The 17,963-nt window shown below is 42.3% G+C and overlaps 1 protein-coding gene across 5 annotated transcripts in view; it reads left to right on the top strand.

Annotated features, from left to right (window-relative positions):
* Nucleotides 1–17,963, top strand: part of LOC149147469 (NADPH-dependent aldo-keto reductase, chloroplastic-like) — a 118,820-nt gene that overhangs the window by 79,192 nt on the left and 21,665 nt on the right. For all 5 annotated transcript variants that reach the window (XM_089445257.1, XM_089445260.1, XM_089445256.1 and 2 more), the window contains exons 3-4: nucleotides 3,280–3,330; nucleotides 3,750–3,826. In XM_089445257.1, coding sequence (XP_089301383.1) covers nucleotides 3,280–3,330; nucleotides 3,750–3,826 — 128 coding nt within the window. The remainder of the gene's footprint in view (nucleotides 1–3,279; nucleotides 3,331–3,749; nucleotides 3,827–17,963) is intronic.

Raw genomic sequence — 17,963 nt, 5'->3', positions numbered from 1 at the left:
TCTCTATTGGCTTGGAATCATGGTTTTAAATCTTAAAAATAGTTTTGTTTCATTAAAAATCAATTATTTAATGTATTTTTCTAAAACTGGTTCGTTTAGACCAAAGCAGTCCCGGTTAGACTGGTTCCGGTCAGTAAACCGATTCATTAGGTGGACCAGTTCGGTCACCGGTTCCGGTTTTAAAAACACTGCTTGTAGGGTGATCGTTGAGAGCCATGGGCCTCCACCCATTGCAGAGAATACTTCATGGATCCCCAGTACCACTCATTGATTGCTTGTGTTCCACCTTTGGGATGAGGATGATGCATCTGGTTCACAATGCCCAAATGACTTCACACATGCACCATACACTTGATAGATGATCCGGGGTCCAGATGAGGACTTATGTCATTATCCGAGCCCTTATAGATGGTTTACAGGCACTTTTGATCCACTTGGAAACCCATGAGGATGTCCTTGTGCCCTCCACACCCACTTGGCGACACCACAGGGATTTGCTTGGATAATAAGGGGCCAAACCCTTGTCCACTATGTTTGAGGTCCATTCTCACATCATGGCACACTTAGGACTTCATTAGGCCTCCTCAAAGGCCCAACGACTCACTTTATTGATCATTCGACCCTCTTGAGAGGCTTATCATTATGTTATTGAGCTATCTTGGTGGGCTTGTCACCAAGGGATGTTATTATTGCACATTATTTTATTATTTGGGGCTCAATTAGGCCAAATTAGGCAAATTGAACTCCTTAGTGATTGTATAAATAGAAGTGAGATGATTCATTTTGATCATCATCACTTGGATTGGATTGATATCTCTTAAGAGATTTTCGCACTTTTTGCTGGGATGAATTTTGGAGCTTTTCTTGATGCACTATGAGGTTTGGATTTTCGCTATTGTCTTTGGAGCTTCTTTTTAATGCGAAGTTGATGAATGGATATACTCTCTCTCTCATGTAAGTCGAATTTTGATGCTATTCTTGTTATTTTACTGGTTTACTGCATGTTATGGTTATCATTATTCTTGTATGGGTTAAAGTAAATGCGAAATTCTTCTGGGAACCTTGAATAAGTGATTTAATGCATTCGTTGTACTTGAAGAGGGTGGGTGAATGTTCCTATACGCACCTAATAGGTTTTGAGCATCGAAACTTCATGTTTGGCAAATTTGAAGTATAAATCTCTATTGATCTAGTCGCTGCCCTTGGAGAGGCTAACAAAGATCAATTAAGGCTCCTTAGCTCACAAAAAATCATGTTCTATGTGTATCTTGACTCCATTAAGCCCAATCAATAAGGCACTGATCCTCATATCCCTTTGGTGGTCAAATTTACCCCTCTTTTCTTCACTTCTCCAATTTCTAGGCCTAACCCTAGAAGGTCACCTAGGGCATCAAACGAATCTCTTTGTAGCCATCCAAACACCTTGAAAATTGGTCCACTACTACGTTGTAGTTTGCTCAAGGGGTCCTCCAAATTTCAAGCAATTTTGACAGTGGAATCCTGAGATATAACAAGCTCTAGCCACGAGACCATCTCTTGCCCTAGGCTGATTGAGGTTAGTGTCCTCACTTGGGTCATTGCAAGAGAAAATTAGCCCTTTGATCCTATTCTCCTCCCCAATTAGGTCAAGCCCTTCTTTGAGTGATCAACTCCATACCCTTGACCTAGTTTGGGTCCACTTGGTTTCTTTGTGGTCTCACAACTTTGTAACTCATATTCTACAAGGATTACATCTAAGCCATTTTTCCACAAGAATCCTTAAACTTAGGAAGGCTCTTGTCAAGAGATATTCTCAAAACCTAGGCTTAAGTATCCTCCTAGCCCTTCCCAGAGAGCCTATTACATTGCTTCTTAAGCAAGCTATTAATTGAGTCTCTCTTGTGAATAGGCTTTAAGAAGCACTCCTTATCCAATCATTGATCTATTCATCATTGTGATTCCTCTTCTACTGGGTCTCCTCCCATCGGTGAAAGTCTGTAAAGAGCAGGGAGCCTTAGCCGAGGTGACAGTGGGCTATGGCTCCATTGTTGCCCCTTGACCTAGTAGTTGTTCTATGGGATCCCCTCTAGGACCCTTGCTAGTTTGAGGGGTAACAGTGTCATTAAACAAAATTTTCAAAATCAAACCCATGCAAACCAGGGGGGTAACAAACCCATGGTTAGTAATTTTATTATAAAAATTTACATTTGTTATTCTCGAATTATTTTATATCATGTAGCAAGTTCTTGTTTTGTTTGACTTCTTACTCTCGTAACAAAATGCCCGTAATCTTTTGTGCCAAATATTTAGATTTCTACCTTTTTATATGTTGGATGGTTTATTGTTTGGTTCATTTATTCTCAGGTTTATATTAAGTTTTTGGAACTTTTTGATATTTGTTCTTGTTGTCTTCTTTTACCAAAATTTCCCTAACTTTTGTGCCAAGTATTTATATTTGTGTCTTTTCTATTTTGGATGGTTCATTGATTTGATTCATTTTTATAGGTGGTATTTCTTTGGGAATAAATATTAAGCAAAATGCGACATTATTAAAATTTACTTGTAAATGGTGTTCAGAAAATCATTGACATGCTCTGCATGTATGTATGTAGAAGTTCACTGGACATACGTATGTACTAATGGGTATGGTGCTGAATATATCTATATATATACAGGGAGAGGGAGAGAGAGAGAGAGAGGAGAGAGAGAGAGTGTTGTGGTCTAGCGGCAACTTGGAGTGTTGCTGTGGAGATGACCCGGGTTCAAATCTTGGTGGGTTTGCTCTGTGGCTTGCAGCTTGTGGCTCTGCCACCTTCGGGGCATGTGCTCTTAAATGTTGCTAGAATAAGTGTCATCCTGATTTTAATCTAATCATTGTAGCCTCCAGGCAGTCAGTGATTTGTAATCTGAGCTGGCTCAGGAGTCAGTACTAGCAACATCTTTACTAATAAAATGCCAGAGGATGTAGCTGCATTGCTTCAGGGATTTTAGTCATTGGGTTGCTTCCCTATATATATACACACACGGTGTAGATGGCTTATAGAATGTTTCCTCTTTTCATTTGTTGCAGTTTATAATGGCACCAATTGCCAATGCTCTGTTACATTTGTTCAAACTCTTGAAATTTCTATCAATAAGTTCATTGTCAATTTTGAAATTATTTGGAATCGTCTTGATGTGATTGAGATTTAGTAATTATCGATCAATGTGTGAGCCAAGATAAAGTATGGTGCATATTACATACTTTCTTACCAATGCTTTTGACTGTTTGTGACTAATTTATTTTTCCTATTGATGCAGGTTGGATACAGACATATTGATTGTGCTCGTGCATATGCTAATGAAAAAGAGGTAGTTGCCACAAAAGACATCGCATGACATCCTTAATAGTTGGGTAAATAGCAACACAATAATTTTATGCCACCATGGTCTATATGATTATTATTGACTTTAGAGTGCACATCCAAACTGATCTGTCCAACTAATGTTTGGTATTTCTTCCTTTTCCATTTGCATCATTTTTTTTTTTTCTTTAAATCATAAGGTTAACTTGACACTGCCGTGTCCTTCTAAGATGAAAGTCTAGTCATTGACCAACAGGTATGTTGCTTATTTTTGTATATTTACTAGAATTTTTCCAATAATTAAGCGAGTTGCACTAGTTTTTGGTTTGAAGCATGTCTAGATCGCCTGTTAATCTGGATGTTTTGTTCGCTGCGCATTCCATAATGACCTTGTCTGATGTCCTGATGAATTTATATGTTTGCCAGATTGGTTGTGCGCTGACAGAAATGTTTCATTTGAATGTGGTGAAACGTCAGGATCTATGGATTACATCCAAAATTAGGTAACATATACCTTTCTAATGATTCCGAGTATAGGTGATGTCTTTTTAGGTAGTCTACATCGCTGTCAGCTTCATATTTCATTCTGTATGCAGTACTGTTGATGACAATAAAAATGATTTGAAATGAATCGTTACCATGATTTCATTCTTACTTGTATACTAAGCTTTCATGATTTCATCTTTCAAGTTAATTTCTAATTTTGTACTTTGAACTCATCATCTATATCTTTAAATCTTAAAGGGGTAATATTTTCGTAGCTATATAGAGAGCTTTTGAGCTTTTCTGAGAGTACTTTTTCATGTTCTAACCTCCTTCAGCTAATGATAACTTTGGACTTCACATGGGCTTTTGCAAATCCATTTGGTACTTGTTACCTCCTGAAAATGCAAGGTCCATTTTTGCATTTTAGGAGGTACCCTTTTCAGCAGTACTGTACTTGATGTGAACTTTAGGAGCTTGGTATGAGTCTTTGGTTTGAGCACCATCTTATTTATCATGCAGGGGAAGATAGTGGTAGAGATCAACATGATTACTTTTTCTTTCACGTGTTAATGGACTTTTACATGTTTGGAGGTGTGTTTCATTGTTGAGTTCAGATATTTGGAGAGACTATTGCACATGTGGCGGTGTCATCACACAATTTTGCACCCTAGTGCAAAGCCCTTACAAGGTACCAAGGTTGACTATTACACGTAAGTGTTACCATTGTCACCAAAACAACTACTTCCCTCATTTTAGTGTGGGGCAAACCCAACACAAGGGGGACTTCCCTAGTAGCACATAGGGTTCCTAAGGTAAGGCGAGTCGATTCTAAGGTCACTTATGTTACTACCCAATTATAACCAACTTAGTATGATATGAAAGTTGAAAGTGAAGTTTATTGTTTTAGGTAAATTCCAGATTTAGGTTGTTGATTTGGGATAGCATCGGATGTGCTCTAGCCACGAAAATTGGTGAAGAGGCCAAGGCACATAAGATATCCAATACCCAAAAAGGGTTTGGGCAGATTCTAAACAGTTTGGGAGATATTAAAATAATTAATATTTTTAATGGAGTCCCTAAGTCTAAACTTAGGGAAATTAAAATATTAATGTGAATTAATATAAAACTATGTTAGAATGGTCCAAAAGACATGGATCAAGCTAGATCTAATCTTAGCCGTTGATTAGGGACTTGATCTCGACCGTTGATTTATCAACGTGAAAAGTATAAAAGGAGGCTTGAGGGTCACTTGGAGAACACATCAAGAGATCAAGATTTCGACTTTCTGGGGCTGGGTTTGCTGAGAAAATTGAGAGAGTGATCATAGTTGCAGCGGAGAGGCAGTGAATACAGAAGCAGAGAGGCAGTACCGAGAGGATCAGCGCAGAAGCTGGGAGAGAGGGATGCAGAGCCAGCTAGGGCCCACGCAGAGGCAGCCAGGAGCTGCGCAGTGCCTCAGAGGGCCAGCGTGAGTGACACAGAGGGCCAGAGGGCTTACACAGTGCCTCCAGAGGCTGACACAAGGGTTATTGGGCTGACGCAGGGCCAGAGAGAGGCTAACGCAGTCCCTAGAGGTTGACGCTGGGGTTTCGTGGGGCAGATTGGAGCTGTGGAGCTGCCGGAGTGTTTATCTAGGGTTTCAGCCGAAATATCTGCTTTCAAGTAGAGAGGTACTACTGTCGAGATTTTCTCTGTTGGGTGAGCCGGATTTGGAATCCAGATTGTATTTTGAAACTGCTTAATAAATCAAACCCTTAGATAGCTGCACCGGTTTTCCCGCATTGGGATTTTCTGGGGACATTAGTCCAAAAAAAAACGGTGTCACTTGTGTGCTTGTTTCTGTTTTATTTCAGTTGATGATCTGTAATGTGTTGAGCATGTACTTGTATTTATTTCCAGTATTTACATGGTAAATAACTTGTTAAGTAGGTAGGAATAAATCAGAAAGTACATGAGGGGTTTCTAATGTGTCAGACTTAGAAATTCCACCATGGTATCAGAGGGTGGTTGCAGATCACAGGAGAACTGAGGACATCAGCCGAACAACGCAACAGTAGTAGAAAACAACTGTCCCGAGTGACAAAAGCTGTTCCTAGTAGAGTAGCAGGAAGGAAGGGGTGACGTATTGCCTACGTCATCAAGATTGAGCTAGGAAGAAGCAGTGCAGAAGTTGAGGGAGGCAAAGGTAGGGTCATGCAGAGCCACGCAGAGGCCAGGAGGGCTGACACAGTTGGCTAAGGAGGCTGATTTGTCGGTGCCTAGAGTGCACAGAGCCTAGGAGCTCTAACCTTCAATTTGCTGGAGTTTAGGAGGCTGTGGGTAAGTTGCAGAGTGAAGGTGGGTGGGGAACTGTAGTCAGAACAATACCTAATAGGGCAAGACCAAGGTAGAGGGAGTTGCTACCGAGGTGGATTTCTAGCCAAGGAATCCAGACCAATGTTGCAGTTGCACAGACGATTGGAAAGGGGCATCTCGACATTGGCAGAAGGGTTTCCAGGAGGGAAATTGAGGCTCAGAGGAGTTATACCAAGAACTTCCAGGAGGGAAGTAGAGGAGCACTACACAGTGTAAGAGACCAGGACAGACTGGATGGAGCCTCAAACTTCGTAGTCTAGAAGGCCAAAATCTTATCCGTACTAGACAGGAATCGTGTCAAGCACTTCGCCTTGAGGACGATACCTATCCCAGTTGACCTGATTGATAACGACAAGTACAAGGATGTAATGGCGAGGGCTAAGAGTATCATCCTTGACGAGGTCAAGGATCATATAGTACCACATATTGCTGAGAAGAACACGGCACAGGAGATGTGGGAGGCCCTGACCAAGTTGTATCAGCATACTTCCGTGCAGAGGAAGATGCTATTAGAAAATCAACTGCGATCATATCAGATTCAGAAGGGAGAATAGATCGACCCATTCCTCAGTCGATTGAAGGAGGTCCGGGATCAACTAACTTCCATAGGGGCAACACCAGATCCAAAATTGATGGTGAGAACAGCCTTGAACGCAGTCTCAGAAGACTGGGAGGTGTTTGTCCAGAGCATACTGGGTAGGGCGACCCTTCCAGATTGGGAGGAAATGTGGGCTACTCTTTGTCAAGAAGAGATCAGAAGGCTGAGCAAGGTGGGAAGCAACGACAAGGGGATCAGAATCAAGAAGGAGGAGGAGGAGGATGCTGCCTATCATTTGAGGGAAAGCAGGAAAAACGAAAGAAGGACCTCTCCAAGGTCAAATGCTTCCACTGTGGGGAGTTGGGTCATTATGCGACCCAGTGTCTAATGAAGAAGAGTAAGGGAGAGGCCTCCGAGACCAAGGCAGTGCCAACAAGGGCAGAGAAGGAAGTGGAGACAGACGATGACTGTGCCATGAGTGCTCATGTGCCACTACAGGTGACGAGGGGCAGGATCCTCGAGGTACCCAACCTCTTGGATTAGACCTTGCTACGGGAGCCCCGAAGAGGAGTAGCAGTACTGGCGATGTCAGTAGAGATGGATGTGGATGGAGCGATAGAGGGAGCTACAGTGCAGGATTCCCAGGATAGCGTGAGGTTAGCAGGCTGCAATAGTGCGAGAGGCACGTGAGTATTGCACCAGTGCAGGATGGCACAAAGAGGTGTGCAACGCTGCGAGATGCATGGAGTTGTTGCAGCAACGCATAGGCCAGAGAGGGAGCACTTGTCAGTGACAGACCAAATTGTCCTAATTACCTTACAAGCTTCAAGATGATCAAAGGGAAGATCCTACCACTGAAATTCTCCAATTGACAGCGCGAGGCTAGCGGGCTGCAACAGTGCGAGAGGCACGGGAGTATTGCACCAGTGCAGGATGGCACAAAGAGGTGTGCAACGGTGCGAGATGCATGGAGTTGTTGCAGCAACGCATAGGCTAGAGAGGGAGAACTTGTCAGTGACAGACCAAATTGTCCTAATTACCTTACAAGCTTCAAGATGATCAAGGGGAAGATCCTACCACTGAAATTCTCCAATTGTCTTCAAAAGGGACCGATCAAGAAAAGAGAAGAGGGCAGACCGCCAACACTAGTGAATCAATACCACACTTACAACAATTCAAAATAAATTACCACAAGGATTTAAAGATAACCACTTACTCATCAAATTGACATAAGACCATTGATCCATTGAACAACCATCAATTGCAAAGCATCCACAAAACAAGATCTTCAAGAGAGTTCTCTAGCTAACCATCCATAAGATAATCAAAAGTAGACAGTATTTTCTTCACAAGCTTCTAGCAATATTTATAATGAGAGGTGCTGCTCCTTTTATAGACAAGAAATCGAACAACCTTCTCAATAGAAAATATTTTTTTCCTAGATCTAGCCTAGAAAAACATAGACAACCATTATCTCCTCAGCTAAGTGCGGAGATATGGTCAACAATTAGTAAAATATGAGGTTCTTATGCCACCTATACAATTATAGCCATAATAAAGGAGGAATGGGTCAAAATTTCCTCAACAAACTCCTCAAATTAAGCCACCAAATTGTCCTCCTCCAAAGAATGAAAAAGGACACACATGTAGTCCCTCTAGAAGTGGACAGCTCCATCAAATAGGCTCAAATCATGGCTAGTACTATCTCCAAGGTGCAACATATCCCTCAAATAGTGCAAGGAACTCCTCAAAAGGCCCAATGGAAATAAGGCACTAGCTCTTGAGCTCTGTGTCCATAGTTAGAACATGTGGAATGCCATGATACTGTCCTACAATCTTGAGCTCTATGTCCATAGTTAGAACATGTGTAACAATAACCATGAAATGTCTCTGCATACTTGGGTGTATAAGATGAAGATCTGTTGAAAGTGTCTCGTCCCTGAGAATATTTTTGTTGCTCTCCACTACTGAATGCTCTTTCATGAGTTGGTGTTATGAATGCATCATCCTGTTTTGAACTTTTGAGGCATTGGTCTTCCAGCTTTCTATGTTGGTTGATTTATGTAGGACCTTAACTTTGGGCTTCTCTCCATTTTTGGAATGGGACTTTCTTTCATAAGACTTCTTCTCTTCTTGTGGTTGTTCTTCATCATTTGGATGAGGCTTCTCTTCATGTGGCTTTTCTTCAACATTGGGATGAGGTTTGCATCTCTTCTTGTGGGTGCTCTTCATCATTGGAATGTGAGGACTCACCAATGTATCCAAGACCTGTCTCGATGAGTGATGATCTCTGGCAATTGGTAATGTCTTCCAAGACCTGTGAACTTCTCAGTTTTTGTTTCAATTTGTTCACTTCAGCTCTCAAGGTGACGATTTCCTGCTCATGGTTTATACAGTCTTCTTCTTTCTGCTTTATCTGACCTTTTAAGACATCCTCAAAACTTTTGACTTCTTCAAGTTCCCTCTTCAAGGAGGTGGTCTGATTTTCTTTATCTTGCTTGTTCCATTTGTTTTGCTTTCCTTTTCCCTTTTCCTTGAGCTGACTTGTCAAGGTTCTTTCCTTATCATTTGCCTCTAGCAGTTTTCTTTTGAGATGCTCCACTTCCTTCTTGGCTTCATCAAGTTCCTTATCCTTTTCAGATGATTGTAGCTTATTAATTTGAGCTGGAAGCCAGATGCTGTCAGCAGCGGTAAACTGAATACTTTCCTCAATCTTCTTCTTTTCAGCCTTCAGGTCTTCATCTTCTTTTTGAAGAACACCATACAAGGTTCTGGACCTCTCCCAGTCACGTGTTAGTACTTTAACCTTGTCTTTGAGGGTTTCGACATCTTCTTCGCAATCAACAACCATCTCGTCATTAAATTCTGAATGCTATGGATCTGCCTTCAAGCTCTTAAGCTTCTACTGAAGGACTGTCTCTGACACCAATTGTTGGAAATACTGAGAGGGGGTGAATCAGTATTTTGTTAACTTAAGGATTGTCTCTGATACCAATTGTTGGAAACACAGAGAGGGGGGTGAATCAGTATTTCGTTAATTTTTACAGTTAGTTAGTTGTTATCAGTTATTTAGAGGATCAACATAAAATCATAAAATCACATCACATGAAGAACAGTACAATAGATCTGGCTTTAACAAAAGCTCCATTATGTATGAATGTACATACAATAGTTTACCAGAGAAATCTGGAAGGAAGTACAAGACTCCTAAAGCTTGAAGGAAGCAATTGCTCCTTGAGTGGTTGGGCTCCCGTACTAGGGATAATGACCCAAGTACAATGGACTGCTGCCACTACAACTTCCACTGCTTCTGTTTTTGCCACACTGCCACTGTCCACTCTGCCACCTCTGCTCCTGCTGCAATGGACCACTGCTCACTCTCTCTGTCCAAGATACTATAGCTGTCAACGCTGCCAATGCTACACACACTATCCATTACTGCACTCTGCTTCTGCTAATCCATGGCTCCCACTGCCTTACTCATACAACTACTCCTGCCCCCTCTACTACTGTTGCACCTCAATCACGCTCTTGTCACGTTCATATTCAACTGCTGCAACCAATACTGTTTTACTGTTTCATCTGCTGTCACTGGTTCACTGTCAAAATCCAGCTCAGCTCATTCACAATCTGACTGCCAATAATTGCCACTTCACTACTGTCCTGCTGTCATAGAGAAAACAGTATCATCATGCCAAATCACTGTTCATTGGTTCACTGTGTGCACTGTCATTGTTATTCATCAACCACACTGTCATAAGCCGTATGTCATTGTCACGGATTCAATGTCTTGCATCACACTGTCACAGGTTACTGTTATAGAGTCAATGACATGTACTGATACATCTCAGATATAAGGATGGCTGCAGTTAAGACAATTTTTGCAAACATTCAAGCCACAGTCCTTTCCTCACACTAAATATCAAGGATCTAGGTTGCAAACCATTTGCTCTTATATGCTGAAGCTCCTTCTTAAGACTCTTTTTATACTGAAGGTGAGATATGTTGTCATAAATGGATGCCACTGTCAATAATCCTGATCTCTTCTGCAATGTCATCCTAGCAAAAATACTTCTGCCACAATCCTGTCTCAATATGCCCAATTCATGCTATGGTCTCTGCTTTATTAACATTCAACAATACATGAATCTTGTGATATCCATCCAAAATGTTGGTGATATTATATAATTTTTCTTTCACTGACAAGACCTTACTGGTATGAATTTCAGAGGCATGACAACATCATTAATATTACTTCAAATCTTCACAAGATAACCCTTATACAACTCCACACATTAATGACAATTCCTTATGGTTTGTTCCCAGGTCTGACAGAGATATATTTACTACACTTCAGCTCAGATATGGTAAGTTTCATCTCTAATTCTTCAAGGATCTCGAGTAAGCTCCTTACTGTATTATGAGGTACTGATTATGGCCTTTTAGTTCTATCCAAATGAAAACCTTCACCAATTGAAACGCAATCAAGGCATTCTGCCTGCAGAATGACTTTAGGCTTAGTGCAACTCCGCTACAAGTTACAATGTTTCATTTGTTTGCTGGAATTACCAAGCTTCTCGCTCAGATCTGTAAAAGGTTGGTCAATTCTAACATATAGTGCAAAAAACATATGGAAACCTTCACTGATGCTTCATATCTGTAGGGTAAAGGATTCAGACTTCTGTCACTGTGAATAGGTCTCATTAATATTCAATAGTTTTGTAGCATCAAGCTTTCAAGTGCATCTTTGACTCACAAGGCATCACTATTATGCCTGTCACAAACTTATGAAAATAACCAAATGTCTACCAACTCCAGCACTTAGCATTTTCAGGTGTTTGTTCAGTTTTCTCAACAACATCGAATAGGTGAGCAGGGTATTTCAAATTTGCAAAGTTGGCTTAGTGCTTTTGATGGAGTGATCACAGGTCTTCAAATACTATGCCTTCATGCCTTAGATCTGAGCTAGAACCGTCTGCAAATAACCTCAGTGAATGACAGTTCGATGCAATTTAGATAGGGATATAGGCTCGGTTCCTCATATCATTTTTGCCAGAAAACTCTTAGCCTCAGAAAAAGAATGTTCAGAAACAAGGTCTCAGATGATATGAGGCTAAGAAAGGCGTTGAACTAGGAAATTTGATATTGTCTTCAATCCTTGCAATAGAAAATCCCTACGAAACCTTTGTGTACAGGGAAAAGTGAATTCCTAAATAAACCATGAACCAGAGATTCCCCAGTGAGTCAATGTTCACTGAATTAGCCAATCGAAACTTCATCAACAGATTTTCAGAAATCGTTGTGCCCTGGCCATACAGATAAGAAGAATCTCAGATCACCTGCAAAAATAACCAATCGAAACTCTTGTCCCTCAAAATAAATTAAAGACCCCCTTCACTGATGACAGAGACCGCAATAATAATTCAGAAAAGGCAAGCTCAATTGTTCCTTGAGTCTGCAGGCATGTAGAGCTTGGATGCACCGATCTTCATCATCTCTTATGACCGCAGACAAAAACCCTTCCTAAAAAAAATACGATCTCCAGAACAATTACAGAACCAACGAGAAACCAGGCCGTAAAACTTGTCGTTCGATTCACCCTTTAGATTGACTTGGCTGCAAGAAAAGATTTCGCTCTGTTCCACAGGCCCGAAAACGATTCCAGAAAGAGACCAATCACCTGCTATAGATAATCTCCTTCATGATGCACTCTTCCTTTGGAGAAATCCGTGTGTTTATAGATTTTGATTGGCTTCTAGATGGATCAGCTGACCAGGGTTGGAGCAAATTTGAAATTAAATTTTAATAAAAAAATTCTCCCAAATTTTCTTTGGTGTATTCGATTTGTGAAGCCAAGCCTTAATTTGGATATGAATTTATTTCCTTGGCCTATATCAGTTTATTTTAAACGTGGGGCCAAAAACTTCTTTACACCTTGGATAAAGAGGATAATTTATTTTAATATGGGTCCCATATATTCTTTTTAAATTGGATCATATTAAAATTATATTTATCCTTGACAATAATTAATTGCCCAATGACATTTTTCATATGAAAGTAATTGCCACATCATCCTTTTTAATCATGCCAACAAGATTGCCACATCATCCTTTTTAATCATGCCAACAAGATTGCCACATCATCACATCTTATTTTAAAAATCAATTGAGCAGTACCACATCAACCACCCTTGGGGTTTTGGTTCATGAAATGGGTGCAACACTTTGACTAAGCATTTCTCTCAAACCGTGAAAGCCTATGTGGCGTTCCACATATCAACGGAAACAACGTGACGAGGAGAATCTACTGGCCAGTCTCCCAGATAAATTCGTTGATTTGCTCCCTAAAAAGCTCCAACAAAAATGGGGTGTGGACATCATCCAAGGAACCCAAACTCTGGAGCTTAGGGTTTCTTTCCTGCAACTGTTGGAATTTTTAAGTCTAACACGTTAGAAACCCTTCATGCACTTTACTAATTTATTCCTACCTACTGGTTCTGTTAATTAACAAGTTATTTACCATGTAAATGCTGAAAATAAATACAAGTGCATGCTCAACACATTATAGATCATCAATTGAAGGAAACAAAAACAAGCACACAAATGACACCGTTATTTTTGGAATAATGTCCCCGGAAAAACCCAATGCGGGAAAACCGGTGCAACTATCTGAGGGTTTTATTATTAAGTAGTTCTTTTCTGAGTACACTAAGTGCCAAACTGGCTAACCAGACAGAGATAAAAATCTAGCAGCAATACCTCTCTTCGGAAACAGGTATTCGGAAAGCCTGCTCCATGAAATCCCTCTCCAGCACAATCTGAAGCTCAGTGTTAGCCCTGCTGGCCTCTGCGTCAACCTATTGAGGCTTTGCGCAACCTCTTTCGCCCTCTGCGTCACTCCTGCAGCCTCTGCGTGGATGACGTAGGCCCTTCTGGCTCTGCGTAGTCTCTGTTGCCTCTGCGTGGCTCCCTCTGGCTCTGCGTCTGCCTCTCTTTGCTTCTGCGTTGGTCTCTCGACATCGTCCTTGTCTTTTTGCCTCGTACTCATTGCCCCTCACTGCAACTGATCACTAATTCTATCTCTCTTAGCAAACCCTGCTCTAGAGAATAGAATGATTGATCACTCTCGTGTATTCTCCAAGTGACGCTCAAGCCTCCTCTTATACTTTTCTCGTTGACAATTCGACGATCGAGATTAAGTCCCTAATTAACGACGAAGATTAGATCTGGCTTGATCCATGACTTTTGGACCATTCTAACACAATTTTATATTAATTCACATTAATATTTTATTTTCCCTAAGTTTAGACTTAGGGACTCCATTAAAAATATTAATTATTTAAATATCTCCCAAATCGTTTAGAATCTGTCCAAACCCTTTCAGGGTATTGGAGATCTCATGTGCCCTAACCTCTCCGCCAAATTTCGTGGCTAGAGCACATCTGATGCTACCCCAAATCAACACTCCCTCTTAGTGAGGATTGTGCTCTAGTAATACTCCTCACTGATTATTACCTTGACCATCTGGCATCAGTTCCTGTGTTGATGCTAGGCCTGCTTCTCAACATCCTCTGCATTGCTGCATCTTGTACTGCTGCCCATTGCTCTGCCACTGCCATTGTTGCATCTGTACGACGAGTCCCTCTGCATCCGCGCTGCTGTCGATGGCCCTGCCACTGCCACTGTTGCGTCTGCACTGCATCTCCTCTCATCATGCTGCATCGTGCTGCCCATAGCACTACCACTGCTAACTGCTGCACTACAACTCAGTTACTGAGAAGTAAGTAACTGATCTCCCAACTCTGACCTCTCTGTCAGGCTAGAGTACTCCTGATGCTGAAGCTCCCTCTGCCACTGACAAGTGCTCCCTCTCTGACCTCTGCGTTGCTGCAACAACTCGCTGCATCTCGCACAGTTGCACACCTCTTTGTGCCATCCTTCACTGGTGCAACACTCTCGTGTCTCTCGCACTGTTGCAGCCCGCTAGCCTCGCGCTGTCCTAGGAATTCTGCACTGTAGCTCTCTCTGCCGCTTCATTCGCATTTGTCTCTACCCACATCCGCCAGTCCTGCTACTCCTCTTCGGGGTTCCCATAGCATGGTCTAATCCAAGACGTTGGGTACCTCGAGGATCCTGCCCCTCATCGCCTGTAGTCTGTCTGACTATAGCTCGATGTCTCCCCACTTTCGCTCAAGTGGCGTGTGTGCACTCTTGGCACAATCATCATCTGTCTCCACTTCCTTCTCTGCCCTTGCTGGCATTGCCTTGGTCTTAGAGGCCTCTCCCTTGTTCTTCTTCCTTGGACACTAGGTCACATAATGACCCAGCACCCCACAGTGGAAGCATTTGATCTTGGAGAGGTCCTTCTTCTTATGTTTCCCTTCCTTTCCCTCAGATGCTAGGGCAACATCCTCCTTCTTCTTGACTCTGATCCCCTTGCTACTGCTTTCCATCTTGCTTAGCCTTCTGATCTCTTCTTGGCGAAGAACCACCCACATTTTCTCCCAGTGTGGAAGGGTCGCTTTGCCCAGTATACTCTGGACAAATACCTCCCAGTCTTTTGAGACTGCGTTTAGGGCTGTTCTCACCATCAATTCCTGATCCGGTGTGGTCCCTAGGGAAGTCAGCTGATCCCGGATCTTATTCAGTCGACCGAGGAAGGTGTCAATCGGTTCTCCCTTCTTCATCTAGTATGACCACAACTGTTTTTCTAGTAATATCCTTCTTTGCACAAAAGTATGCTGGTACAATTTCTTTAGGGCCTCCCACATCTCATTTGCCGTTTCCTTCTCGACAATGTGTGGTACTACATGGTCCTTGACCCTGTCAAGGATGATGCTCTTGGCCCTCGCCATTGCCTCCTCGTACTTGTCATTATCAGCTAGGTCAACTGGGATCGTTATCGTCCTCAAGGCGAAGTGCTTGACACGATTTCTGTCAAGTACGCATAAGATTCTGGTCTTTCAGACTGCGAAGTTTGAGGCTCTGTCCATTCTGTCGTGGTCTCTTACTTTGTGTAGTGCCATGCTGCTCTTCTACTTCCCTCCTGGAAGTTCTCGATGTGACTCCCTTTGATCCTTGATTTCCCTCCTGGAAACCCTTCTGTCGATGTCGAGATGCCCCCTACGCTGATCGTCTGTGCAACTGCACCACTGATCCAAATTTCTTGGCTAGAAACCCTCGGTAGCAACTCCCTCCTCAAAGCGAAGTGCTTGACACGATTTCTGTCAAGTACGGATGATATTTTGGCCTTCCAGACTTCGAAGTTTGAGGCTCCGTCCAGTTTGTCCTGGTCTCTTACTCTGTGTAGTGCCATGCTGCTCTTCTAATTCCCTCCTGGAAGTTCTCGATGTGACTCCCTCTGATCCTTGATTTCCCTCCTGGAAACCCTTCTGTCGATGTGGAGATGCCCCCTACGTTGATCGTCTGTGCAACTGTACCACTGATCCGGATTTCTCGGCAAGAAACCCTCGATAGCAACTCCCTCCTCCTTGGTCTTGCCCTGTTAGGTACTATTTTGATTATAGTACCCCACCAACTCCACTCTGCAACTTACCCACAGCCTCCTAAACCCCAACAACCTAAAGGTGAGAGCTCCTAGGCTCTGCGCAGTCCCGACACTGACAAACTAGCTCTCTCAAGCCAACTACATTAGCCCTCCTGGCCTCTATGTGGCTCTGCGTGAGCCTGTCCTTGCTTCCTTCAGCCTCTGCGTAGCTTCTTCCTTGGCTCGAACTTGATGATGCAGGCACTAAGTCACCCCTTGCTGCTAGGAACAACTTTTGTCACTCAGGACGATTGTTTTTTGCTGCTGTTGCTATGCTCTGTTGATGTCCTTAGTTCTCCTGTGATCTACAACCATGGTCTGATACCGTGTTGGAATTTCTAAGTCTAACACGTTAGAAACCCTTCATGCACTTTACTAATTGATTCCTACCTACTTGTTCTGTTAATTAACAAGTTATTTACCATGTAAATACTGAAACTAAATACAAGTGCATGCTCAACACATTACATATCATCAACTGAAGGAAACAGAAACAAGCACACAAATAACACCGTTATTTTTGGACTAATGTCCCTGGAAAAGCCCAATGCGGGAAAACTGGTGCAACTATCTGAGGGTTTTATTATTAAGTAATTATTTTCTGAGTACACTAGGTGCCAAACTGGCTAACCCGATAGAGATAAAAATCTAGCATCAATACCTCTCTTCGGAAATAGGTATTCGGAAAGTCTGCTCCATGAAATCCCTCTCCAGCACAATCTGAAGTTCAGTGTCAGCCTTGCTGGCCTCTGCGTCGGCCTGAAACCCTCTGTGTCAACCTATTGAGGCTTTGCGCAACCTCTCTGGCTCTTTGCGTCACTCCTGTAGCCTATGCGTGGATGACGCAGACCCTTCTGGCATTCCGCAGTATCTGCTGCCTCTGCGTGGCTCCCTTTGGCTCTGCGTCTGCCTCTCTTTGATTCTGCGCTGGTCTTTTGGCACTGTCCTTGCCTCTCTGCCTCGTACTCACTGCCCCTCGCTGCAACTGATCATTGATTCTATCTCTCTTAGCAAACCCCACTCTAGAGAATAGAATAACTGATCACTCTCGTGTATTCTCCAAGTGACCCTCATATACTTTTCTCATCGACAATTCAACGACTGAGATTAAGTCCCTAATCAACGGCTAAGATTCGATCTGGCTTGATCCATGACTTTTGGACCATTCTAACATAGTTTTATTTAATTCACATTAATATTTTAGTTTCCCTAAGTTTAGACTTATGGACTCCATTAAAAATATTAATTATTTTAATATCTCCCAAACTGTTTATCTCATGTGCCCAATCTCTCCACCAAATTTCGTGGCTAGAGCACATCCGATGCTAACCCAAATCAACAACAACCTCTAATCTTCCTGATACATGCTTCTGCTCTTGCTTCGTCATCAATGACTTGTTGTACACCTGCTCAATCATCCTACAACCACTCGCTTTGACATAAATGACAACATGCTCAATGCAAATGGCGGAGGGATGTGACATTTCATCATCGCTGAGCAATGTGTGGGCTTGTTGGCTGGTTGGCTATACGAGATAGGAGAAAAAGTTTTCTTATAGGGTTGCCCATTTTGGTGGGTAACTATCATCACACAACTTCATTTTACCATTGAACTTTTGGTATCTTTGAACTTGAAGCAACAATAGCATATTTCCGTAATAATGGTGGGAGGGATGATTTGGTTGCAAAAGTGTTGCAGTTTCTTTGTGCTTGTG

This window comes from Pinus tabuliformis, chromosome 9 (assembly GCF_031772625.1).
Source record: "Pinus tabuliformis cultivar Carrire ecotype Pingquan chromosome 9, CPIR1, whole genome shotgun sequence".
Classification (NCBI taxonomy): domain Eukaryota; kingdom Viridiplantae; phylum Streptophyta; class Pinopsida; order Pinales; family Pinaceae; genus Pinus; species Pinus tabuliformis.
This window is presented reverse-complemented; position numbering and strand designations above follow the sequence as displayed.